The following is a 27,364-nucleotide window of genomic DNA, read 5'->3' on the forward strand; positions in this document are numbered from 1 at the left end:
GCGTAGTCCCACGGGGAGCAGTTTGCATTGATTACCCTGTGAATGTCACCCCATGGAGGCAGCTCTGGGATGACAATCTCCCTATTAAGTTAAAAGGTCATTGTGGGATTTCCACCCAGAAAATTTATGTGGAATACTCTGAAAACCCTCAAGCACTGATCTCAAATAAGGTAGTACCAGTACTATTACTCAAAATCCTTCAATAGCTCCCACATTTCCATGGAATCTACTGTGAACTTGTCAACTCTTTATAATCTAGCCAAAACCAGCAGTCAATCTTATCTCCCTCCACTCTTTGCTCCATGCCCACTACCTCTGCCAGGCCCATGCCTTTCCTGTCTTCAGATGTCATCGACCGCCTGTTGGCATGTCATGTGATCTAGGGATAAAACTCCCCAGATAAAGTGAAAGGAGTGGAAGTCAGATGCACCACAATGGGCCTGCAAAATTCCACCCTCTGCCAGAGACCTGCAGGTGGCTCTGAATGCTCTGCAGGGCTGGAGCTTCTGAATGTGTGTCACCCTAACAGATGTATATAATGTATTACACATTTTAAAATGTGTATGTGTGTATATATATTAATCTCCCTGGCTCTTGGTTCCTGGCATTAGGATGCAAGCATATCTGTTCCCTAATTTCATTCCTGCCTACCCCTGCACAGGGACCAAGCTCACCTCACCTCTTGGTCTTGGTAGCTCTACTTCCTTTTTCCTGGAAACTCTCCCTACCCCTTCCACATGGCCAAATTCTGTTCATCCCTCGGGCCCTTTCTCTTCCATGAAGCCGTTCCCAGTCCCTTCAGCCCACATGGTCCTGTTTTCTAAACCCTGTAGAACTTGCATTTGACATCCCACATGCTGAATCAGAGCACAATATATTATACTATATTTCAGACCACCCTGAGTGGCTGCCTCTTTCTCACTGAGAGGATCTGTCATGACAACTATGATAAATATTTTCATGACGCTGTCCACATGCCACACACTGGCCTCCATGTAGTCCTAATTTATTTGCTCCTCACACAGATCCTACAAGCTAGGCATTGCTACATCATTTTGCAGTAGAGCACGCTGAGGCACACAGAGGTTATGTAGCTTGCCCAAGGTGATATCCCTATTAAGCGGTAAAGGTAGGTTTTGCACTCAGGTGTCCAGCAGCAAAGTCTGAGATCTTACCATCACTCGAAAATTTTGTTTTAGCCAATTTGAATATGCTATATTGAATATGCTATAGATTAAATAGTGAAATGTTTCTTTGGTTGTGCTTTAACTATATTTGAGCATTCTTGATATTTTATCAGGTCTCTGTTGTCTCTGATCACCAACAAGGTTATAGACTCTTTAAGGTGGAAACTGAGCCCCTTCCTCCCTTTCTTCTCTCTCTCTCAAATTCTCTCCCTATTCTTTCTCTCTCTCTCTCTAATGCACATGTGTGTGCGCGCTCTCTCTCTCTCTGTCTCTCTTATCCTCCTTCCTCTCTCTTTGTCTTTTGTTCCTATGTTTTCTTTATCATGAAGCATACAGCACAGTCCTACACACATATCAAACGTTTGATAAACACTTTGGTGCATTACACTCATTTGTCGAGTTAGTCAGTGTATCAAAGATCACATCATGCTTAGTCAGAGTTCTTCCCGCAAATATTGGGTGAATACCTGCTCTGTGCCCAGTACCATGCTAGGTCCCAAGGGACACATCAGCACATACAGCAGGCACATGGCTCTGCCCTGTGACGCTCTGCCCTGAGACATGGCTCTGCCCTATGACGCTTATGTCACAGTGGCATTCTACCCACACTTTACATTTCCTTAGCCTTGTATATTCTGCAGAGACTTTTCACATATTTATCTTAGTTGGTTCCACGGCAATGCTATGACTTAAATATCATTATTTCCAGTTTAGAGATGAAAAAGCTGAGGTCCAGCAAGTTTAAATTACTACCCCCAGCTTATGTAGCTGTGTATGCCACAACTGAAACTCAAACTCAAGTCTTTTAGACTTGTCTAAACCTTTGCAGCCACATTTTGCCCCATCCAAGTGTCTATTGGACCCTGCAGAATGATTAGTTTATTCCTTTGCCGGGAAATTCTTATTTCATTCTTCATCCTGTCTCCCGATGGGTCAAATCAATGCCTATTCAAGAATTATAAATCCCAGCCCTTTAGGAGGCCGAGACGGGCAGATCACTTGAGGTCAGAAGTTTGAGACCAGCCTGGCCAACATGGTGAAACCCTGTCTCTACTAAAAATACAAAAATTAGCCAGGCATGGTGGCGCGTGCCTCTAATACCAACTATTCCAGAGGCTGAGGCAGGAAAATCCCTTGAACCCAGGAGGTGGAGGTTGCAGTGAGCTGAGATCATGCCACTGTACTCCAGCCTGGGTGACAGAATGAAATGCTGTCTAAAAAAAAAAAAAAAAAAAAAAAAAAAAATTATAACAACCCCCCACCACTAAAAATGAGCAATGCCAATGGGTGGAGAGCCCCTAAAGCAGCACTCATTACAAGGATTTCTCAGGTGAGTGGTTAGTATGTGGTGTCAATCATGAAAAAGAAGAACTGCACGAAAGTATCTTTGTGAAAACTTGCAAAACTGAGAAGCTAGTCCGTTTAAAACAGGAAGTTATATACTTACATTGTTTACTACTTTACTAATGTCTGTGATCTGATGGTATCTCTGTTTCAGGAGTGGTGACGCCTAAGCTATCACTGGACATATCAAGGACTTCACTAAATTAGCAGGTACCACTGGTCTTCTTGTGCTTATCCGGGCAAGAACTTATCGAAATACAATAGAAGTTTTTACTTAGAAGAGATTTTCAGGTAGGTGTCACTTTTCCAGGAAAAGGGAGGTGGAACAAGGAGGGGTCCAGGCAGGTGGAAGTAATAACTTCCAGCAGTGCTCTTGGATCTAGGAGGGAGGAGAAGGAAGGTACACAGCAATTTAGAGGTAGTATGGGGCCAGAGTGGGAGAAAATATGGCCACATATCTCCATTTTCTTCTTGCTTTTTCTAATTTTCCCTTTCTGTCTCCCATCCACACAATGATAAGTTTGCGTGTAGCACTCACCCAAACTAGGCCCTTTATACCTCTTTAGTCAACATCTGTGCCCATGTTACCCTCCTATACTTTCACAAATTCTCAACTATGTGCATATGACTACTCCAAAGAGCTTACACTTAATAGCTTATGTTTATTTATATTGACTTGTAAGAAATAGCAAAAATATAATTTTATATATATGTGTGTGTGTGTATATATATATATATATATATATATATATACACATACATTTTTATATATATAAAGTCCTCCCTCAGTATCTGTGAGGGATTTGTTCCAGGACCCTTGCAGATACCAAAATTCATAGATGCTCAAGTTCCTTATATAAAATGATGTAGTGTTTGCTGATAACCTACAAATATCCTCCAGTACCCTTTAAATACAACTACCTAGATTACTTGTAATACCTAATACAACGCATACACAGCGCTTCATTCATGTGGAGTCAACATAGCACTTGCTGCGTGGCAAATTCAAGGCTTGGTTTTTGCAACTTTGTGGAGCTTTTTCCCAGATATTTTTGATCCGTGATTGGTTGAATACACAAATGTGGAACCCATGGATACAGAGGGCTGATTATATACATATGTGTGTGTGCATTAAGTATGTATGTGTGGAAATATATATATTTATTTGAAGTTTTCATTGAAAATCCACACTAAATCAAGCTACTAGATGAGTCAGTTGATTGATTTGGTGTCTTTTTTTCTGGGTGAATTAGATTGTCTGTGTTAGAGGGTAGAGCTAGAAAGCCTTACCGATTCTTCTGGAAACGCCTGGATTGACAGAGGATGAGTGTTAACTTTGACAAGTACTTCAAGTGAGAGTGGTGGGAATAAGGGGTCTTCCACATGGATGTGGTATAAGTTGAAGTATATTTTTGAAGTGCAGCTCTTTCCAGAAAGTGGTGATGATTACACTGAACCAGGCAGGATGAGTTAGCTCTTCTGGGAGAAAAAATATGAGCCCTTTGTATGACTTAATAAGAAAAAAGCAGATCTGTACAGCAGAATAAATTGGGTAAAGGGCACAAAGAGATAAATCACAGGAAGGGAAATATGAATGACTAATACTTGTAGTTAAAAAAAAATCAGTAATGAAATAAATGTTAATTACAACAATAATGGCAACCCTTTTGCCCATCTAATTGGCCAAGTAATTTTTTCTTTCTTTTAGATCTTCTCCATATTGATGGATGCTTGCTGAAATGGGCACCATCACCTACTAGTGCCAAGAGTATATATATTGTTACACACTTTCTGGAAGCAATTTGACAAAATGCATCAAGAGACTTCGAAATATAATTCAATGTAGAAATTGTGATTTGTGTAATATACCTTAAGGAAATAATTTTAAAATGCACACAAATATGTTTATTGCAGTATTATTTATAGCAGAGCAAATTGTGAATAACTTAATCACACAACAAACAGTCTGATTAAATAACCATGATTATCTATACAATATGTTGGAATCATTACAAATTACATTTTTAAGTAATTTTTAGTCACATGGAACTAGGTGAAATATAAAGAAATTGAGGTATCAGAATACAAAATGATATGCAAAATGATATACAAAATGATTTACACACTTTCTGGAAGCAATTTGACAAAATGCATCAAGACACTTTGAAATATAATTCAATGTAGAAATTATGATTTGTGTAATATACCTTAAGGAAATAATTTTAAAATGCAGGCTAATATGTTTATTGCAGTATTTTCTATAGCAGAGCAAATTGTGAACAACTTAATCACACAACAAAAAAGCAATGGTTAAATAAGCATGATTATCTATACAATATGTTGGAGTCATTACAAATTACATTTTTAAGTAATTTTTAGCCACAAGGAACTAGGTGAAAGGTAAAGAGGTTAAGGTATCAGAATACAAAATGATATACAAGTGTACTATCTTTCATGCGCGTCCGTGTGAAGAGACCACCAAACAGGCTTTGTGTGAGCAATAAAGTTTTTTAATCACCTGGGTGCAGGCAGGCTGAGTCCGAAAAGAGTCAGCGACGGGAGATAGGGTGGGGCCGTTTTATAGGATTTGGGTAGATAAAGGAAAATTACAGTCAAAGGGGACTTGTTCTCTGGCGGGCAGGAGTGGGGGTCACAAGGTGCTCAGTGGGGGAGCTTTTTGAGCCAGGATGAGCCAGGAAAAGGGACTTTCACAAGGTAATGTCATCACTTAAGGCAAGGACCAGCCATTTTCACTTCTTTTGTGGTGGAATGTCATCAGTTAAGGCGGGGCAGGGCATTTTCACTTCTTTGGTGATTCTTCAGTTACTTCAGGCCATCTGGGCGTATATGTGCAAGTCACAGGGGATGTGATGGCTTGGCTTGGGCTCAGAGGCCTGACACTGTCAATTATAACATACATGGTGCCTGGAAAGGCAGTGGCTCTCTCTCCATAGCACAGTTGGAGGTGGAAGCACTGGGTCCCAGAAAGCTGAAATTCTGGTCATGGTGACTATCCCACAACCATGTTATTTGGAATGTATACGCATACTTTCCTTGTGAAAACATATTCTTCATGACCAACTCCTTCAACTAAATAACATATCAGCCTGTATTGAAAACTAAAAATTGGCCACATTTGAAATACCTGTTACTAAAATGTAATGAACAAGTCTAATATTTGATCAAGGAGATTGGTAAAAAGAATCCAAAATCATTTGGCTGGTGGGTGAAACCCTGTCACTTAAGATGAACTGACTGCACTCAGACACAATTCTGAAAGACACAAGCATGAGGTGTAACTTTTGCCTTAGTAACTATTATTAATGATTGGAAGCTCTGGAAATCCATGTGCTGCCCTAAAATACCAATTCTGGGAAATGTTGGTGGCTGGAAAGAAGACTGCATTCATTCATGATTTGAACTTTGAGAGGCTCTTCTTGTGTATTTCCAGGGAAGAAGCTCACTGGCTCCCTCATTCCGTTCCTGCACTGTTCTCAGAAAGTTCTTCCCCATGTGTGGATGTATCTAGCATCCTCCAAGGTCATCAAATTTCTGCTCTATGAGAGTCTACTTCCTCTTCTACAGGAAAAACTATCGTATCATAGACTTTTCTATCTTACGTGGGCCTAAAACATTGCCTAATCCAACCCTTTAATTTAAAAAAAAAACCTTCGATCCAGACCAAAGGCATACAAAAACAAAACAAAACAAAACAAAACCTAAAATGAATCCAAATATGATTATTTTCCTTTTTTTTAACTTTTATTTTAGGTTTGGGGGTACATGTGAAGCTTTGTTACGTAGGTAAAGTCGTGCCATGGGGGTTTGTTATACAGATTATTTCATCACCCAGGTATTAAGCCTAGTAGCCAATACTTGTTTTTCTGCTTCTCTCCCTCCTCCCACTCTCAAGTAGACCCCTGTGTCTGTTGTTCTCTTCTTTGTGTTCATGAGTTCTCATCATTTAGCTCCCACTTATAAGTCAGAACATGTGGTATTTGGTTTTTTCCCTGCATTAGTTTGCTAAGGATAATAGCTTCTAGCTCCATCCATGTTCCTGCAAAAGACACTATCTGTTTTTTTATGGCTGCATAGTATTCCATGTGTATATGTACCACATTTTCTTTATCCAATCTGTCATTGATGGGCATTTAGTTTGATTTCATGCAAAGACTATTATTTTTCATACAAAACATTTCCAAGTTCTGCCAACTATGGCTGATGTTTTGGGACTGTTATCATCCTACTTCCTTCTATAGTCTAGGTTGATACTAACCCTCTTAAAATTTGGTGCCTGGAACAGAACATAATATTTCAGATGTGTAGTCTGGACAGTGCAAAGCAGAGTAAAAATTATTCTACTCCATCCTTTCATACACTTAAGAAGAGTTTATTAAGCATCCTTCATTTGTCAGGCATCATGCTGGACACTAGGCCTGTACTGTCCACTATGGTGGCTACTTGCTTTTATGCGTGTCCGTGTGAAGAGACCACCAAACAGGCTTTGTGTGAGCAACATGGCTGTTTATTTCACCTGGGTGCAGGTGGGCTGAGTCCGAAAAGAGAGTCAGCGAAGGGAGATAAGGGTGGGGCCGTTTTATAGGATTTGGGTAGGTAGAGGAAAATTACAGTCAAAGGGGGTTTGTTCTCTGGCGGGCAGGAGTAGGGGTCGCAAGGTGCTCAGTGGGGGTGCTTTTTGAGCCAGGATGAGCTAGGAAAAGGACTTTCACAAGGTAATGTCATCACTTAAGGCAAGGACCGGCCATTTTCACTGCTTTTGTGGTGGAATGTCATCAGTTAAGGTGGGGCAGGGCATATTCACTTCTTTTGTGATTCTTCAGTTACTTCAGGCCATCTGGGCGTATATGTGCAAGTTACAGGGGATGGGATGGCTTGGCTTGGGCTCAGAGGCCTGACATTCCTGCCTTCTTATATTAATAAGAAAAATAAAACAAAATAGTGTTGAAGTGTTGGGGTGGCGAAAATTTTTGGAGGGTGGTATGGAGAGAGAATGGGCGATGTTTCTCAGGGCTGCTTCAAGCGGGATTAGGGCCGGCGTGGGAACCTAGAGTGGGAGAGATTAAGCTGAAGGGAGGTCTTGTGGTAAGGGGTGATATTGTGGGGATGTTAGAAGAAACATTTGTCGCATAGAATGATTGGTGATGGCCTGGATACGGTTTTGTATGAATTGAAAAACTAAATGGAATAAGAGAAGGAGAAAAACAGGTATAAAAGATCTAAGAATTGGGAGGACCTAGGACATCTGATTAGAGAGTGCCTAAGGAGATTCAGCATAGTCCTGCCAGCAAAGATTATTTATTTACTTCAAGAGTTAAGAGCGGCGGTTTGGGGATAGCACAAGGAGATATCAGCTGTGATGGCTTGGAGAAACAGTGTAAACTGGCAGTGTAAACAAGAGCAGGGCATGTATGAGTAGTTGAGAACAGAGAACAGGAGTATGACTAGATAGAAAATAGTAGGGATGACAAGTTTTTGGGGCACAGTCTAAGGTGGTCCGGTGTCTGGAATGAGACTGGGGGCCTAATGAAAAGGAGCATCTCTACAGGAACTTAAATGGGCTGTACCTTATAGCATTCCGAGGACAGGTCTGACTTCTGAGAAGGGAAAGTGGTAAAAGTATTGTCCAGTTCTTTTTAAGTTGGTGGCTGAGCTTGGTGAGGTGTGTTTTTAAAAAACCTTTAGTCCGTTCTACTTTTCTTGAAGACAGAGGACTATAAGGGATATAAAGGTTTCACTGAATACTAAGAGCCTGAAAAACTGCTTGGCTGATTTGACTAATAAAGGCTGGTCTGTTATCAGACTGTATAGAGGTGGGAAGGCTAAACTGAGGAATTATGTCTGACAGAAGGGAAGAAATGACTGCGGTGCCCTTCTCAGACCCTGTAGGAAAGGCCTCTACCTATCTAGTGAAAGTGTCTACTTAGACTAAGAGGTATTTTAGTTTTTGTGACTCAGGGCATGTTGAGTAAAGCTAATTTGCCAGTCCTGGGCAGGGGCAAATCCTCGAGCTTGATGTGTAGGGAAGGGAGGGGGCCTGAATAATCCTTGAGGAGTAGTAGAATAGCACATAGAATAGCAGATGGAACACTGAGAAGTGATTTCCTTGAGGATAGATTTCTACAATGGAAAGGAAATGAGAGGATCTAAGAGGCGGGCTAGTGGCTTGTACTATAGCATAGCCTGCCTTTGCTGGTGTGTGGTGATTAGGCCTGGTGGAACTGCCATCAATAAATCAAGCATGATCAGGGTGAGGAACAGGAAAGAAGGAGATATGGGGAAATGGGGTGAATGTCAGGTGGATCAGAGAGATACAGTCATGAGGGTCAGGTGTGGTTTCTGGAATAATGTGGGAGGCTGGACTGAAGTCCGGGCCAGGAATGATGGTAATTGTGGGAGACTTAACAAAGAGTGAGTACAGCTGAAGGAGCCGAGGAGCAGAAAGTATATGCATCAGGTATGAGGAAGAAAATAGATTTTGGAAGTTATGAGAAATGTAGAGAGTGAGTTGAGCATAGTTTGTGATTTTTAGGGCCTCTAAAGGTATTAAAGCAGTGGCAGCTGCTGCATGCAGACATGAGGGCTAGGCTAAAACAGTAAGGTCAAGTTGTTTGGACAGAAAGGCTACAGGGTGCAGTCCTGGCTCTTGTGTAAGAATTCTGACTGCACTAACCATGCCTAGGAAGGAAAGGAGTTGTTGTTTTGTAAGGGATTGAGGTTTGGGAGATTAATCGGACACGATCAGCAGGGAGAGCACATGTGTTTTTATGAGAATTATGCCAAGATAGGTAACAGATGACGATGAAATTTGGGCTTGACTGAAGTAATGGGGGCTGTCTGTGAAGCCTTGTGGCAGTACAGCCCAGGTAATTTGCTGAGCCTAATGGGTGTCAGGGTCAGTCTAAGTGAAAGCAAAGAGAGGCTGGGATGAAGGGTGCAAAGGAATAGTAAAGAAAGCATGTTTGAGATCCAGAACAGAATAATGGGTAGTAGAGGGAGGTATTGAGGATAGGAGAGTATATGGGTTTGGCCCCACGGGGTGGATAGGCAAAACAATTTGGTTGATAAGGTGCAGATTCTGAACTAACTTGTAAGGCTTGTCTGGTTTTAGGACAGGTAAAATGGGGGAATGGTAAAGAGAGTTTATAGGCTTTAAAAGGCCATGCCTTAGCAGGCGAGTGATAACAGGCTTTAATCCTTTCAAAGCATGCTGTGGGATGGGATCTTGGCATTGAGCAGGGTAAGGGTGATTAGGTTTTAATGAGATGGTAAGGGGAGCATGACTGGTCGCCAAGGAGGGAGTAGAGGTATCTTATACTTGTGGGTTAAGGTGGGGGAATACAAGAAGAGGACACAAAGGAGGCTTTGGATTGGGAAGAAGGGCAGCAATGAGATGCGGCTATAGTTCAGGAATAGTCAGGGAAGCAGATAATTTGGTTAAAATATCTCGGCCTAATAAGGGAACTGGGCAGGTGGGGATAACTAAAAAAGAGTGCATAAAAGAGTATTGTCTAAGTTGGCACCAGAGTTGGGGAGTTTTAAGAGGTTTAGAAGCCTGGGCATCAATACCCACAACAGTTATGGAGGCAAGGGAAACAGGCTCTTGAAAAGAAGGTAATGTGGAGTGGGTAGCCTCCGTATTGATTAAGAAGGGGATGGACTTACTCTCCACTGTGAGAGTTACCTAAAGCTCGGCATCTGTGATGGTCTATGGGGCTTCCGAGGCGATCAGGCTGTGTCAGTCTTCAGCCGCTAAGCCAAGAAGGAGTCAGTCAGAGAGCCTTGGGCCAGAGTTCCAGGGGCTCTGGGAGTGGCTGCCAGGTGAATTGAACAGTCTGATTTCCAGTGGGGTCCCACACAGATGGGGGAATCCTGGGCTGCAGGCATTCCTTGGCCTGGTGGTCAGATTTCTGGCACTTGTAGCAAGTTCCTGGGGGAGGAGGTTCTGGAGGAATGCCTGGCCGCTGCGGTTCAGGTGTTTGGAAGTTCTTGTGTGCTGGAGATGTGGCTGGGGTTTGTCTCACAGTGGAGGCAAGGAATTGCAACTTTTTTTTTTATCATTGTACACCTTGAAGGTGAGGTTAATTAAGTCCTGTTGTGGGGTTTGAGGGCCAGATTCTAATTTTTGGAGTTTTATTTAATGTCGGGAGCAGATTGGGTAATAAAATATATGTTGAGAATAAGATGGCCTTTTGACCTTTTAGGGTCTAGGGCTGTAAAGTGTCTCAGGGTTGCTGCCGAATGAGCCATGAACTGGGCTGGGTTTTTATATTTGATGAAAAAGAGCCTAAACGCTTCTGATTTGGGATAAAGAAAAAGGAGCATTAACCTTGACTATGCCTTTGGCTCCAGGCACCTTTTTAAGAGTAAATTGCTGGGCAGGTGGGGAAGGGCTAGTGACGGAACGAAACTGTAAGCCGGACCAGGTGTGAGGAGGTGAGGCGATAAAAAGATTACAGGGTGGAGGAGCGGAGGCTGAGGAAGAATTGGGACCTAGCTTGGCCTGGCAAGGAGGGGAGAGGTCAGATGGGTCTGTAGAAAAGGAAGATTAGAAAGACTCAGCGATACTTGGGGTTGGGACTGAGGGGACAGGCGGGAGGGAAACAAGGAAGATTTGGGACAAGTTGCACTGGGCACAGAGACTAGGAAGGGACTGATGTGTAAAAGAATGCCTGGACATCAGGCACCTCAGACCATTTGCCTATTTTAAGACAAGAATTATTCAGATCTTGTAGGATGGAGAAATCGAAAGTGCCGTTTTCTGGCCATTTAGAGCCATTGTCAAGTTTGTATTGGGGCCAAGCAGTGTTGCAGAAGAAAACAAGGTGTTTAGGTTTTAGGTCAGGTGTAAGTTGAAGAGGTTTTAAGTTCTTGAGGACACAGGCTAAAGGAGAAGAAGGAGGAATTGAGGGTGGAAGTTTGCCTATAGTGAAGAAGGCAAACCCAGAGAAAAGAGAGAGTAGAGACATGGAGGGAAGGGGTTTGGGGGTTCTTACCCTCCAGAAAAGCGGGAAGGGGGGTCGGGGCATGGAAATAAGGGATTGGGGCACAGAGATAAGAGGTCAGGGTGAGGAAATAAGGGATTGGGGTGCAGAGATAAGAGGTTGGGGTGCAGAAATAAGGGATTGGGGGTTCTTGCCCCCTAGAAAAGTGGGACTTGCCACTAAGACTGAAGGAGAAGGGGTTGAGGGGTACTTGCCCCTCCCCCAGAAAAGCAGAGAAGGGGTAGAGACAAGGAGAGAAGGGGTTGGGGTACTTGCCCCTTTCCCAGAAAAGCGGGACTTGCTGCTAAGGGTGAAGGACCAAGGCAGGCGTCCCTGCATGGTCTGACACCTTTGAAATATGGGTGAATAATCAGAGAGGCATCCCTGCAATGATTAAACACCAAGGGAAGGCTGCCTTCCCAGTCTGTGACCGGCGCCGGAGTTTTGGGTCCACGGATAAAACGTGTCTCCTTTGTCTCTACCAGAAAATGAAAGGAATTGAAATTAAGAGAAGGGAGAGATTGAAGTGTGGCACCAAGATTGAAAGGAGAAAGAGGTTGAGGGATAGTGAGGGAGGTTGGAGAAGAGAGTAAAAAGAGGCCGCTTACCGGATTTGAAGTTGGTGAGATGTTTCTTGGGTGGGTCAGTCTGAGGACCTGAGGTGGTAGGTGGATCTTTCTCACGGAGCAAAGAACAGGAGGACAGGGGATTGATCTCCCAAGGGAGGTCCCACAATCCGAGTCACGGCACCAAATTTCATGTGCATCCTTGTGAAGAGACCACCAAACAGGCTTTGTATGAGCAACATGGCTGTTTATTTCACTGAGTGCAGGCGGGCTGAGTCCGAAAAGAGAGTCAGCAAAGGGAGATAAGGGTGGGGCCGTTTTATAGGATTTGGGTAGGTAAAGGAAAATTACAGTCAAAGGGGGTTTGTTCTCTGGCGGGCAGGAGTGGGGGTCACAAGGTGCTCAGTGGGGGTGATTTTTGAGCCAGGATGAGCTAGGAAAAGGACTTTCACAAGGTAATGTCATCACTTAAGGCAAGGACCAGTCATTTACACTTCTTTTGTGGTGGAATGTCATCAGTTAAGGTGGGGCAGGGCATATTCACTTCTTTTGTGATTCTTCAGTTACTTCAGGCCATCTGGGCATATATGTGCAAGTCACAGGGGATGCAATGGCTTGGCTTGGGCTCAGAGGCCTGACACTTTCTACATGTGGTTATTTAAATTAAATAAAATGAAAAGTTCAGTTTCTCAATTGCAGTAGCCACATTTCAAGTGCTCAATAGCCATGAAGCTAGTTTCTGTCTTTTTTTTTTTTTTTTTTTTTTGAGACAGGGTCTTACTCTGTCTCCCAGACTGGAGTGGAGTGGCACGATCTCAGCTCACAGCAAACTCTGCATCCCAGGCTCAAGAGATTCTCCTGCCTCAGCCTCCTGAGTAGCTGGAATTACAGGGGTGCACCACTACTGCCCAGCTAATTTTTTTTTTTTAAAGTAGAGACAAGGTTTCACCATGTTGACCAAGCTGGTCTTGAACTCCTGACCTCAAATGATCCACCCACCTTGGCCTCTCAAGATGCTGGGATTGTAGGCATGAGCCACAGCACCCAGCCAAGTGTCTCTCTTATCAGACAGCACAGATACAAAACATTTCCACTAATATAGAAAAATTCTATTGGACCACTGCACAGATAACTAACTTTTCTGGATACTCCAGGTTTTTTGAGAAAAGAAACGAAGGAAGGGAAGGAAGTGGGAGGGGATCAGCTTAATTGCATAGATGGGAAGCAAGTTGAATATCTAGATGGGTAATTGGATGGAAACAAGAAGGGATAGCTGGTGGAGAGGTGGATGGAGAGTCAGGTGGTAGATTTCATTTGTTCTGGATGATACAGCAATATAGCCTACCATTAAATTGGCTCTTGTGTTTGCCATTCATGGTGATAGCTTCTAAAGAACTTGCAACTAAGGATATTTTTTATTCTACCCCTAAGTTTCCCCTTTTCTTTCCACTACATTTAAAATAGGTTGGAGGGTTACATGACTCAGGGATTTAAAAAAAAAAAGTTCAAATTTAGGAGGGACTTCATGTCACGTAGTCCAGGAGTTGTCAACCTTGGCTGCACAAGGGAATCACCAGAAGAGCATTAAGAACCACTGAGAGCCAGACCCCATCTCCAGAGACTCTGATTTAATTGTTCAGGTTTATAAGCTGGGGATTTTCAAGAGCTCCCCAGTGACTCCCACATGCAGCCAGGACTGAGAAATGCTGCTCTAGCCAATCTTCCTCCCTCTGGGGGAATGCCTTCTACCTCTGAGTGAATTCCTCACTCAGCCTCTGAGTGAATTCCTCCAGTCACAGCTCACTCAAGACCTCACATGGCACCCATTTCATTGCTGGATAATTCTACTCAAGGTGTTCTTGAGTGGTGGTTGAATTTGCATCTTTGAACTACCTCTTGCTGGTTCTGGGAGGCTTTGCAGGGAGTCACACATAATTCTCATTCTCATCTGCCCAGCCAGTATCATACTCTCTCCCCTCCCCAAAGTGGATTTTCTCCAGGATGGATACGCTTGGCTTCTTCAACTCATCTTTATTGGGTAAAGCTTCCTCTTGACTGCATTTCAGTTGGTCAATGTTTGCATTAAATGAGCCCTGGACATATTTGGACCACTTTCGGATGCTGTGAAATGATCCTTCCCACTATCTGCATATAACACTTTTATTAATTTAGATTAAATTAAGATTAAATTTAACTAAGTTTACATGCAGGAAGTTTCTTTATTAACCCCATCACATGTTAACCTTAAGGGAAACTAGAATTACCGGATTTTTTTGGAGTATTTTTGTTCTACTTTTATTTTAGGTTCAGGGGTAAATGTGCAGGTTTGTTATACTGGTAAATTTTGTGTTGATGCCCAGTGTGGGTAATCTAAATTCTGTTAATAGAAAACTGTTTAAATTCCACACAGTGGAATACCATCTCGCTATTAGAAAGAATGAGGCCGTTCTACAAGTATTGATATAGAAAGATTTCCAAGATGTAAGGTTTAAAAAGTCTCAGAAAACTTTATGTTTCTTACTCTGATTTATGTACCAAAGAATGAGGCAGTTCTACAAGTATTGATATAGAAAGATTTCCAAGACATAAAGTTTAAAAAGTCACAGAAAACTTGATATTTCCTACTCTGATTTATGTACCAAAAAGCCACTTATAATTATGTATATAAATTCAGCCACCACTCAAGAACACCCTGAATAGAATTATCCAGCAATGAAATGGGTGCCATGTGAGGTCCTGATTTATGTACCAAAAAGCCACTTATAATTATGTGTATAAGTACATAAACAAATATCAAGAGGGCTCAACAACAAACTCCCCTCTGAGGAGGAGAGGAAATTGAGAAAGGGGAGAGTAAAAGAAACTTTACATTTGTCAAAAATAAAATCAGATCAAAATTTAAAGTTGCAGAAGTTTATTGTGCACACAAAAGAACAGTTTGGGAGTGAGGAGACATAGATCTGAAAGTGTAGGGATTCCCACTTAGAGCACTTACAGCATAGTTTATAAAGCATAAAGGAGGAAGTATTTTTCCCCCCTGGGTTCAAAGTTCTTTTTAAAAAAAAAAAATCAATAGGTTTTAGGGGAACAGGTGGTGTTTGTTATATGAATAATTTCTTTAGTGGTGATTTCTGAGATTTTGGTGCACCCATCACCTGAGCAGTGTGTACACTGTACTCAATGTGTAGTCTTTTATCCCTCACTCCCCTCCCATCCTTTCCCCTGAGTCCCCAAAGTCCATTTTATCTTTCTTATGCCTTTGCATCCTCACATCTTAGCTCTCACTTATGAGTGACAATGTACAATGTTTGGTTTTCCATTCCTGAGTTACTTAACTTAGAATAATGATCTCTAATTCCATCCAGGTTGCTGCAAATGCCATTATTTCATTCATTTTCATGGCTGAGTAGTATACCATGGTGTTGCTATAAATGTGTGTGCAAGTATCTTTCTCATATAGTGACTTATTTTCCTCTGGGTAGATACCCAGGAGTAGGATTGATGGATCAAATGATAGATCGACTTTTAATTCTTCAAGGATTCACCACATTGTTTTCCATAGGGGTTGTACTAGTTTACATACCCATGAACAGCATAAAGTGTTCTCTTCACCACATCCACGCCAACATCTATTTTTTTATTATTATTATAGCCATTCTTGCAAGAGTAGGCAGTATCACACTGTGGTTTTGATTTGCATTTCCCTGATAATTAGTGGTGTTGAGCATTTTTTCATATGTTCGTTGGCTATTTGTATATCTTCTTTTGAGAATTGTCTATTCATGTCCTTAGCCTACTTTTTGATGGGATTATTTGTTTTTTTCTTGATGATTTGTTTGAGTTCCTTGTAGATTCTGGATATTAGACCTTTATCAAATGTGTAGATTGCAACAATTTTCTCCCAATCTGTTGGTGGTCTGTTTACTCTGCTGATTATTTCTTTTGCTGTGCAGAAGCTTTTTAGTTTAATTAAGTCCCATCTATTTATCTTTGTTTTTGTTGTATTTGCTTTTGGGTTCTTGGTCATGACCTCTTTGCCTAAGCCAATGTCTAGAAGAGTTCTTTTGAGGTTATCTTCTAAAATTTTTATGGTTTTGGGTCTTAGATTTAAGTCTTTGATCCATCTTGGGTTGATTTTTGTCTATGGTGAGAGATGAGGATCCAGTTTCGTTCTTCTACACATGGCTAGCCAATTATCCCAGCACCATTTGTTGAATAGGGTGTCCTTTCCCCACTTTATGTTTTTGTTTGCTTTGTTGAAAATCAGTTTGCCTTAAGTATTTGAGTTTATTTCTGGGTTCTCTATTCTGTTCCATTGGTCTATATGCCTGTTCTTATACCAGTACCATGCTGTTTGGGTGACTATGGCCTTATATTAATAGTGTAGTTTGAAGCTGGGTAACGTGATGCCTCCAGATTTGTTCTTTTTGCTGTGTTGCTTTGGCAATGTGGGCTCTTTTTTGGTTCCATGTGAATTTTGGGATTTTTTTTCAAGTTCTGTGAAGAATAATGGTGGTATTGAGATGGAAATTCCATGAATTTGTAGGTTGTTTTTTGCAGTATGGTCATTTTCACAATATTGATTCTATCCATCCATGAGCATGGGATGTGTTTCCATTTTTTGTGTCATCTATGATTTCTTTCAGCAGTGTTTTGTAGTTTTCCTTGCAGAGATCTTTCAGTATTTTGAACTTTTTTTGTGATTTGCTGTTATACATTAACATGGTGTTGCAACAAGAACATTTAAAGCTGATTTGTCTATAGCAGATTGGTTTAATTTCACTGAATCATGCTGAAAATGACATAAACTTTATATTTTGTGTTTCATTTATTATTACATCTGGCTTTTCAGGGAAATCAGGATGACTTCAGTCTTGGCTATGTGGCTATGGGTGGTTGGCCTTGAGGAGTTTGGGCTGTAATCCTGAAAAACACAATCCTGAATGCCATAATCCCAAATGTTGAAATCCAGAAAGACTAAAATTTTAAATCCAAAAACCACAATCCCAAAATATTAAAATCCTGAAAATATAACTCTGAAAACAATAATTTAAAAGACATTTATTTATATTCCTATAGGTGGATTTATTTTGAAAAACTTATAAAAACACAACAGAACACTTCACAATAGGGAATAATGTATATATTTTTGCAAGCATAAACACTCAGGTATACTAACAACAGTCACAAGGGTATAACAGTTATGAGCAGATGAATTTTATTCATAAATAAATAGTGTCAAATTTTATTCACAAATAAATTGTGTAAAAAATCACAATGTATAAATGCATATCACTATAGTTAATAATTGTGTGCACCCAGCTTTATAAACTGTAGTCATCTGAAATACTGTGATGGACATCCTAATTCTTTGGATGAGATCAATCGAGAACCATGATGGGTCACCACCATATTTGCCAGTTGCCCAAAGAGCCAAGACCTCGAGAAATTGTATCTTTCACAAACACAGAGGCACAAAAAGGACATCTGTTTATTTATCAAGGAGGTCTTCACATTTGTGCACACACACACACACACAATGCTTACACACAAAGTTGTAGTAGTAATGTACTTTCAGGAGTCAAATTTGCAAAAAAAAAATGGCATAAAACATAATAAAACTCTCTAAATGTCTTTACACAGTTTATAACTCCACTACTGAAAATGATGCAAAGATTAAATACATAGCATAGTGAATTGGCACTAGGGGTGAAGGGACAGAAGTGATACACAATTGAGTAACTTGGCAAGGGAAATTTCTTGTATTTTTTCTGTGTGTTTTCACTTCTAAGTTCTTCAAAACACTTGCTGCACTTGTATTTGGAGAGTCGTTGTGGTCTACACATTGCCTAAGTATATGCTGTCCATTTAAAAGTCTGTTTATTGCTTGGCTGTTGCAATTAAAGGATTGGTGCTTTTGTAGCACCAATAATAATCAACTTTAACATTGTTATCTTTCACCATTAAAGTAACCTCATACACTTAGCTTGTCCCAGGCTTTTTTTTTTTTTTTCTGGGAAAAAAGTTCACCAGTCTCTTCCATTGAGAGTAAAGGAAGAGTAATGGAATATTGTGATGCTCATTAGACACTTAAGATGAAATTTTGAGTAGGAATTTGGGTCAGGGCTTAAGACATCAATTTGAGAGTCCTTAACATGTATTAGTATTTAAAACCATAATGGCATATCATTCCAGTAAGAAGGATGATACTCAGCTTCCTCAATACCAAATCTATATTAGTCTGGGTTCTCCAGAGACAGAACCAATAGGATATGTATGTAGATATATGAGATGGGATTTATTAGGATAATTGGCTCACAATTAAGGTGGCTAAGAAGTCCCACAACAGACCATCTACAAGCTGGAGACCCTGGAATACAGGTAGTGTGGCTCAGTGTAACTCTGAAGGCCTCAGAAACAGAGAAGCCAATGTTGTAACTCTCAGTCCTAGGCTGAAAGCCACTGAGTTGGGGGAGGTGGGTAGTTGTATAGTTCAAAGGCTGGTGAGCCTGGATTTCTGATGTCTAAAGCAACAGAAGAAAAGTCTGTTCCAGCTCTCAAAGACAGACCAATTTGCGTTCTGTAATTGTTCTCTTCAGGCCCCCAGCTGATTGGATGGTGCCTGTCAACCCTGAAAGCAGATCTTTCCCACCTAATCCACTCAGACTCACACAGTAATCTCTGGAAACACTTTCACAGACACACTCAATACAATGCTTCAACAAGTTTCTAGTTATTCCTTTACTCAGTCATGTTGACATCTAAAATTAAGTCCACAGATCCACCCTTTGTCAAGTTGACATGCATACATATCTCCTTAAACCATACCTAATTTCCAAATAAAGGTAATAGCAAGTAATAGTTCTTCTTAACACGATGCAACTAACATTATGCAACTACGGTGTGTACAACCAGAAATGCACTAATCCTTCCGCAGAATTCAGCTTTCAGGATTTCAACATTAGGAATTTTAGTCTTTTAGGATTGTGATTTTGATCTTTTGGGATTTCAACATTATAGCATTTGGGATTGTGTTTTTCAAGAATATCATCAGCACTGGGCCTTGGGACATATCTAAACTGTGGCCTTCATTTTTATTTTTCTTTAACAATTCCCCCCTTTTGGTCATCCTCTCGCTTGAACTGAGAATGTGACTGGCTATTACCCTTGGTTACTACATGTTGCTTTCCTTTCTGTAGACATTTATAGGTCACAAACTAGAATCTCAGTAGGTTATTTTGATGACTCTTGTTCGTATAGTTTTGGTTTTCAATCCTCACGGAGATCAACTGTTGAGTTAGTGGCTGCTGACAAGCATTTAAGATCCTTGTGAGACTACATTGCATAAGGGATATTATCAATATGACTAATAGGAGGATAATACCAAGAGTCTGAAAAATACCCCAAAACCAACCAAACCAACCTACTTAAGAGCCAAGATTTAGCCAATCAATTGTGCTTCCCTGATCTGGTAGAATAGTAGGATCTGATCTCTTAGATCTCTAAGATTTAGGGCTACAATTCCTGATTCAATGACATAGAAACAGCATTTTAAAAAATATGGCTGTTTCACTCTAATAGATTTTCTTGGCTTGCAGTTTGAATGTCTCTGGTAATGTCATTGGAGGTCCAGGGAACTTTCTGAGTGGCCGTGCAGCAACATGCACAAAAGATGTTCATATACAAGCTGTTGTGGTGATTTCTCTGAAGTTTATTTTAGGTAATTCAACTTCAGCTTGCAGGACTGTAAGGCTAGAAACAACCCTAGTTCAAAACTGTCAGAAACCTGTATGTGTCAGAGTCTTTCTATGAATTTCATGTCATTTTGTACCATAAGGTATTTGCAAAAGCTTTCAGGAAAGCACCAGAGTAAAACAATAACTGCTGTGGATGAACAATGGTTTAAAATGCCCCTGAGAATTTACTATAATGCAGTTGAAGAAGAAATTTGGTTATTTCTGTGATATACAACATTTTGGCTGATAAAATATATACAACATATGGCTGATATACAACACATGGCTGGTAAAATTATACCAGGACATATCTGATATTTAGGAAATTCATATAATTTCTGAAACACATATTAATAAGATATATCTATACAAATATAACATAAAGAAGATTTAACGTTATTTCTTATTTGGCAGTTCTTCCCATGCAATGTAATATGTTAAATAAACTTAATTAGTCTAACATCTCTCTTTTTATAATATAAGGAGAGAATAAATTCCTTTGAGGTTTTTCCAGAGGCTGTCTGCAAAATTCCAAAGTTAGCTTAAGGTAAAAAAAGACTGTATGTAGAATTGATTTAGGAAGGTTGTCAAAAATGTCTAAAGATTTAAAGCACTTGATTAAATAGGATCATAGTTCACTGTGAAACAATACTTAGGTATCCATTTAGCCAAAGTGACAAGTAAAAGATTTCAAAGGCAAATACAGAAAGTTACATAGTTGTATTAGTCCATTTTCATGCTGTTGATAAAGACATACCTGAGACTGGGCAATTTACAAAAGAAAGAGTTTTATTGGACTTCCAGTTTCATATGGCTGGGGAGGCCTCACAATCATGAGGGAAGGTGAAAGGCACATCTCATATGGTGGCAGACAAGAGAAGAAGAGCTTGTGCAGGGAAACTCCCCTTTTAAAAACCATCAGATCCCGTGAGACTCATTCACTATCAGGAGAACAGTGCAGGAAAAACCCACCCCCATAATTCAATCACCTCCCACTGTGTGTCTCCCACGACACATGGGGATTGTGGGTGTTACAATTTGAGATGAGATTTGGGTGGGGACACAGCCAAACCATGTCATTCTACCCCGGCCCCTCCCAAATCTCATGTCCTCACATTTCAAAACCAATCATACCTTCCCAACAGTCACCCAAAGTCTTAACTCATTTCATCATTAACTCAAAAGTCCACAGTCCAACATCTCATCTGAGACAAGGCAAGTCCCTTCTGCCTATGAACTTGTAAAATCAAAAGCAAGTTACTTACTTCCTAGATACAATGAGGGTACAGGCATTGGGTAAATACAGCCATTCTAAATGGGAGAAATTGGCCAAAACAAAGGGGCTACAGGCCCCATGCAAATTCAAAATCCAGCAGGGCAGTCAAACCTTAAAGCTCCAGAATGATCTCCTTTGACTCCATGTCTTGCATCCAGGTTATGCAGATGTAAGAGGTGAGTTCCAATGGTCTTGGGCAATAGTTAAGAAAACAAAAATGAAAAATCTTAGTTCTTGTAACACAAATAACTCTATTTTCTTAAGTAATCAAAGATCTTGATAAACACAACATGAGGCAGAGGAAATTATTTTGATGAGAAATAAAATCTGCTCTTTTAGGCAGATCACTTAAAAGGCAGAGAAAACACTTTCATTACTCTTATCAAGAGTAGACTAATAATCCAAGAAAACTTTGTGGTTTTTAACAGAAAGAAGACCAAATTCTAGTTTTGCATCAGTGTACTTTGATATTGAAAGCCCATTTTAAAATCCTTGTAATAAATTCATTCAATTTTATCCAGTTTAACCACATAAGATTCTCTCTCTCATTCTTTCTCTCCCTCCTACTTTCTATGTTCATTTAACTTTTGTTCTTTATTATCCTCTTTTTTCATGTTGAAATAACCTTTAAATAACCTTCAAAATAGATCAAAATTACATTCCCAGGTATAAAACCTTGATATTGTAAAGTTATCAATTCTTCCTAAATTTATTTACAAATGTAACACAATTCCACCCAAACTTATGTTTTTATAAGTAATTGACTAGATGATCCTAAAGTTTAATAAAACAAATGGCTCTAATAGGTAAGACATTTGGAAATGTATAATGAAAGGGAGTTGCATAATAAGATCATCTATATAAATCATCTAATAAATCTACAATAAAAAGTGTCTCTAGCACAGAGATAAGATATCAATAGAATATAAGGTACAAAATCAGATTCAGGAACATTAAAGAATATACGACAAAGGTGATATTTCAAGCCCAAAGGTGAGAGGATGGTTATTCAACACATAGTGTTTTAAAATTTGTCAGATGAGAATGGAGAGGAGGAGGCTCCTCTCCTCTGACCCCAGGGAATGTGAGAAGAGACACAGTGGTTATGAAAGGAAGCAGTCACACCTGTGGATCCCTACCTTCCCCATCAGAGCTAGGGGGCATGGAGCGCTCTCTGCTAAGATGGGGACCCCCAAGGAATGTCTCCCTGTAGGGCACTTCCTTACCAGATGGGATGGCCAGTGCAGTTAAGTTGGTGGTCAGGCAGAAAAAAAAGATCTAGTTTGTACTCTTGAGAGTTCCTCGGTTTGCTCATGGCATGGGCAGGGAGTCAAGGAGCAGCAGCCTTGCCTCAGTGCCTACCAGTGCAGGAAAAGGTGCATAGCCTGGGCCAGGGCCAGGGCCCTGGTGGAGGTGTCGTGGTAACAGAGAGGGCTCTCCATTCCAGCCCAAGGAAGACTAAGAATGAATACCTCATGAGTATATTAGCTACAAACCACCACAGCAGGTTCCAGAAAAAGGCTTAGCATTGGAACCAGGTCACCCCCACTCAGCAGACACCAGTCATATAAATCAAGGACCAACAGGAGACAGGAACACCCCCTTCCCACTCTGCCCCATGTCTCAAGTTGTAGTGGCCCTTCCTCCAGATCTCTGCCACCATCTTAGAAAGGAACACTGAAAGAAGAAACTGAAATTATAAGCTGACAGCATAAAGAGGATGAGTAAAACCTAAAATCATTGTTCAAATGAATGAATCAAGAGAAGTTTAAACCACTTTGGACTAAAATGTGTGAATCCTTTTTCCTGCTATCCAGCAGATGAGAAGCTGGTAACAGAGACCAAAATAGTTTGGAGACTAAAGAATCATTGCACATTTCACTGCTGAGTTGTATTGTGAGTAATTTTAGTTGACCTCACTTTTGTAAATCTTGCACACGGGCATCCATATCTGCACAGAGATATGTTAACAGTGGTAAATGCTGCATGAGGAGATTGGGTGATTTTTACTTTCGTTTTTGTGCTCTTCTTTCTTATTGTTCTTACTTATTTACGATTACCCTATCGTTTTCCAAAATGTAAAAGGCCATTTTGAAAGCCTAATTCAAACCTCTTGACTATTTTGTATCTAAGTATTCACCTTGATTGAGACTGGGTAGACAGGTGAAAACCATATCAGGTTTTTAATTTTTTAATTTTTAATTATTTATTTATTTATTTATTTTTTGAGATGGAGTCTGGCTGTCGCCCAGGCTGGAGTGCAGTGGCGTGATCACAGTTCACTGCAGCCTCAACCTTCTAGGCTCAAGGGATTCTCCCACCTCAGCCCCCCAAGTAGTTGGGACCACATGTATGCGCCACCATGCCTGGCTAATTTCTTATTTTTTTGTAGAGATAGGATCTCACTATATTGTCCAGGCTGGTCTTGAATTCCTGGGCTCAGGCGAGCCTCCCACCTGGGCCTCCCAAAGTACTGGGATTACAGGCATGAGCCAAGGTCCCCTGCCCATATGAGATTTTCTGTCTCTGATCCCATGCAGCTAGTAATCAAGGACTTGGCTGCTGACTCTGGAGGACCTGCGTGCTTTCTTGAGCTGTGAACTTCAGTGCTAAAAGCTCATAGGCAGCCCTGAAACCCAAACCAAAAGGTTCTATGGTTTATCATCCTGATCATGTTGATTTTATAGAAATAACACATGAATTAAAGACACTACCCTCAAACTGAGCAAAACTTAAGTAATTTTTTAAAAGTTTGACCTGTTTTTAAATCACTCTTGGAGAAAAGGAAAATAAATACAAATAATTAACAGTGAATACAGGCTACTATACCTTTGTTCTCCAGAATTAGCAGTTCTGTTCTTTTCTTGCTTTAGATGCTGAAGTGCAGAAGGACACTCTCTGTGATTGTACGTGTGTAACTGACAAAATGTGTATTTTTTTTCTCAGCTGCTATGGATTGGATTATGCTATTATGAATAAGAATGCTGATAGGAGCACACACAAACCATTTGTTCCTCAGTCCATTTTCCTCCTCAGAAGCCTGGAATGTGCCATTGATCAGTGGGAGATGTACCTGGACAGACCCATGAAAAGAGATCAACAAGTTCCACCCAAGGGACCCTATTTTTCCTAATTTCTTTTGAAATGGCTTCTAATTGTCCTTCTCTCATTCCTGCTTCCTACCAGTTTTACAGCTTTTTCTGGTTTCAAATGTGAACTCACATACACTCTCATTTTTCCTCATCACAACCCCAAGTGACCCAATGGTCCTCACTTTCGGTATAAGTAAAGGAGGCTCTGCATTAAGGGCTTGTCCAAGGCATGCAGCTGAGAGGCACTAGGACTGGCTCCATTTCCATCTCTATTCTCACTGACTTTGACTACCCAGAACCCCAACATGTGGGGCCTCAGTATTCGATCAATTATTCTATTAAGAAGCAAAAACAATTCCCCGCATTGGCCCCAGTTATTAAGCATTTCTCAGATTTACCTTGAGAAATGCCCATCGGCCTGTATATTCACATCTTCACCCTTGTCCCTTCCTCCTAGAAAGGAGAAAGTCAGTTGGATGCCGTCTGAGGAACTAGTGCATGGCTTCACTGTCCTTCCATGACTCCTGCCTTATCTGTTTTCTATTTTCCTCCTTTTCCACTGAAGTCTATCATCTCAAGAAAAGCAGGCACTGGCCTTAGGGCTCCTGGCCTAAGAAATATCAAGTCCAGTAAGAAATCCCATTGACTGACCCCTCCTGCTTACCCCTTTGTGATGGAGAAGCTCCCAGGGGTTTGCTTTTTGCATATTACCAGCCTAACTCAGCATCACCAGGGGCAAGAAAAGGAAAGTAACCTAAACTAATGCTGCTTATAATTGTAATTATTGTAATAGTTAATTACTGTGATTGTACATGTGTAACAGACAAAATGTGTATTTTTTTCACAGCTGCTGTGGATTGGATTATGCCATTTGGAATAAGAATGCTGTTAAGAGCACACAAGCCAGGTTCCTCAAGTCCGTAGCAAATTTTTCAAACGTTAAATTTAAAAATCACTACATTTGAATCTAGTGACAGGAGAAATGGACATGAATAGAGACTAAAGATCTAGCCCAAATTTTATATTTACTTGTTAGAGGATTTTGAACAAATTACTAAATTTCTTCAAGGTTCAATTTCCCCATTAACTATAATGAATGGCACATCATTATGGGGCCCTGGAGAAGCGTAATTACTTGTAATTGTAATAATCATTGTTATTATTATTATACGTATTTTGCTTTTAAATGGATAAGGATTTTTAAGGTATATGTAAACTGTAAAACATAAAATGCAAAATGCCGTAAGAGACAGTAGTAATAATAATGATTATTATATTGTTATCATTATCTAGCCTGTTTTTTCCTGTTTTGTATTTCTTCCTTTAAATGCTTTCAGAAATCTATATCCCCATTCTTCACCACCACCCCACAACATTTCTGTTTCTTTTCCCATGCCGGGTCATGCTAACTTTGAAAGCTTCAGCTCTTTCCTTCCTCAACCCCTCTCCTGGCACCTCTGATATGCCTTTTGAAATTCATGTTAAAGAATCCCTAGGCTGCTATCACATGTGGCATCTTTGTTGAGTACATGAATAAATCAACTGGTGTGTTTTACGAAGGATGATTATGCTTCATTGTGGGATTGTATTTTTCTTCTTCTATCACAGGGAGAAGTGAAATGACAACCTCACTAGATACAGTTGAGACCTTTGGTACCACATCCTACTATGATGACGTGGGCCTGCTCTGTGAAAAAGCTGATACCAGAGCACTGATGGCCCAGTTTGTGCCCCCGCTGTACTCCCTGGTGTTCACTGTGGGCCTCTTGGGCAATGTGGTGGTGGTGATGATCCTCATAAAATACAGGAGGCTCCGAATTATGACCAACATCTACCTGCTCAACCTGGCCATTTCAGACCTGCTCTTCCTCTTCACCCTTCCATTCTGGATCCACTATGTCAGGGGGCATAACTGGGTTTTTGGCCATGGCATGTGTAAGCTCCTCTCAGGGTTTTATCACACAGGCTTGTACAGCGAGATCTTTTTCATAATCCTGCTGACAATCGACAGGTACCTGGCCATCGTCCATGCTGTGTTTGCCCTTCGAGCCCGGACTGTCACTTTTGGTGTCATCACCAGCATCGTCACCTGGGGCCTGGCAGTGCTAGCAGCTCTTCCTGAATTTATCTTCTATGAGATTGAAGAGTTGTTTGAAGAGACTCTTTGCAGTGCTCTTTACCCAGAGGATACAGTATATAGCTGGAGGCATTTCTACACTCTGAGAATGACCATCTTCTGTCTCGTTCTCCCTCTGCTCGTTATGGCCATCTGCTACACAGGAATCATCAAAACACTGCTGAGGTGCCCCAGTAAAAAAAAGTACAAGGCCATCCGGCTCATTTTTGTCATCATGGCGGTGTTTTTCATTTTCTGGACACCCTACAATGTGGCTATCCTTCTCTCTTCCTATCAATCCATCTTATTTGGAAATGACTGTGAGCGGAGCAAGCATCTGGACCTGGTCATGCTGGTGACAGAGGTGATCGCCTACTCCCACTGCTGCATGAACCCGGTGATCTACGCCTTTGTTGGAGAGAGGTTCCGGAAGTACCTGCGCCACTTCTTCCACAGGCACGTGCTCATGCACCTGGGCAGATACATCCCATTCCTTCCTAGTGAGAAGCTGGAAAGAACCAGCTCTGTCTCTCCATCCACAGCAGAGCCGGAACTCTCTATTGTGTTTTAGGTCAGATGCAGAAAATTGCCTAAAGAGGAAGGACCAAGGAGATGAAGCAAACACATTAAGCCTTCCACACTCACCTCTAAAACAGTCCTTCAAACTTCCAGTGCAACACTGAAGCTCTTGAAGATACTGAAATATACACACAGCAGTAGCAGTAGATGCATGTACCCTAAGGTCATTACCACAGGCCAGGGGCTGGGCAGCGTACTCATCATCAACCCTAAAAAGCAGAGCTTTGCTTCTCTGAAGAGTTACCTACATTTTAATGCACCTGAATGTTAGATAGTTACTATATGCCGCTACAAAAAGGTAAAACTTTTTATATTTTATACGTTAACTTCAGCCAGCTATTGATATAAATAAAACATTTTCACACAATACAATAAGTTAACTATTTTATTTTCTAATGTGCCTAGTTCTTTCCCTGCTTAATGAAAAGCTTGTTTTTTCAGTGTGAATAAATAATCGTAAGCAACA

The 27,364-nt window shown here is 40.7% G+C and overlaps 1 protein-coding gene across 2 annotated transcripts; it reads left to right on the top strand.

The window, feature by feature from the left end:
* The first annotated feature begins 1,912 nt into the window (after positions 1-1,912).
* CCR3 (C-C motif chemokine receptor 3) lies at positions 1,913-27,364 on the top strand. Of its 2 annotated transcripts, none has more exons than XM_057301712.1 (2): positions 1,913-2,822; positions 25,812-27,364. In XM_057301712.1, exon 2 carries the CDS (start codon positions 25,823-25,825, stop codon positions 26,888-26,890), a length of 1,068 nt encoding a protein of 355 aa, XP_057157695.1. In that variant the 5' UTR covers positions 1,913-2,822; positions 25,812-25,822; the 3' UTR covers positions 26,891-27,364. The 2 variants fall into 2 exon arrangements, with proteins under 2 accessions (XP_057157695.1, XP_003818513.1); XM_003818465.6 differs by lacking the exon at positions 1,913-2,822 and adding an exon at positions 25,068-25,119.

Source organism: Pan paniscus, chromosome 2 (assembly GCF_029289425.2).
Source record: "Pan paniscus chromosome 2, NHGRI_mPanPan1-v2.0_pri, whole genome shotgun sequence".
Taxonomy (NCBI): domain Eukaryota; kingdom Metazoa; phylum Chordata; class Mammalia; order Primates; family Hominidae; genus Pan; species Pan paniscus.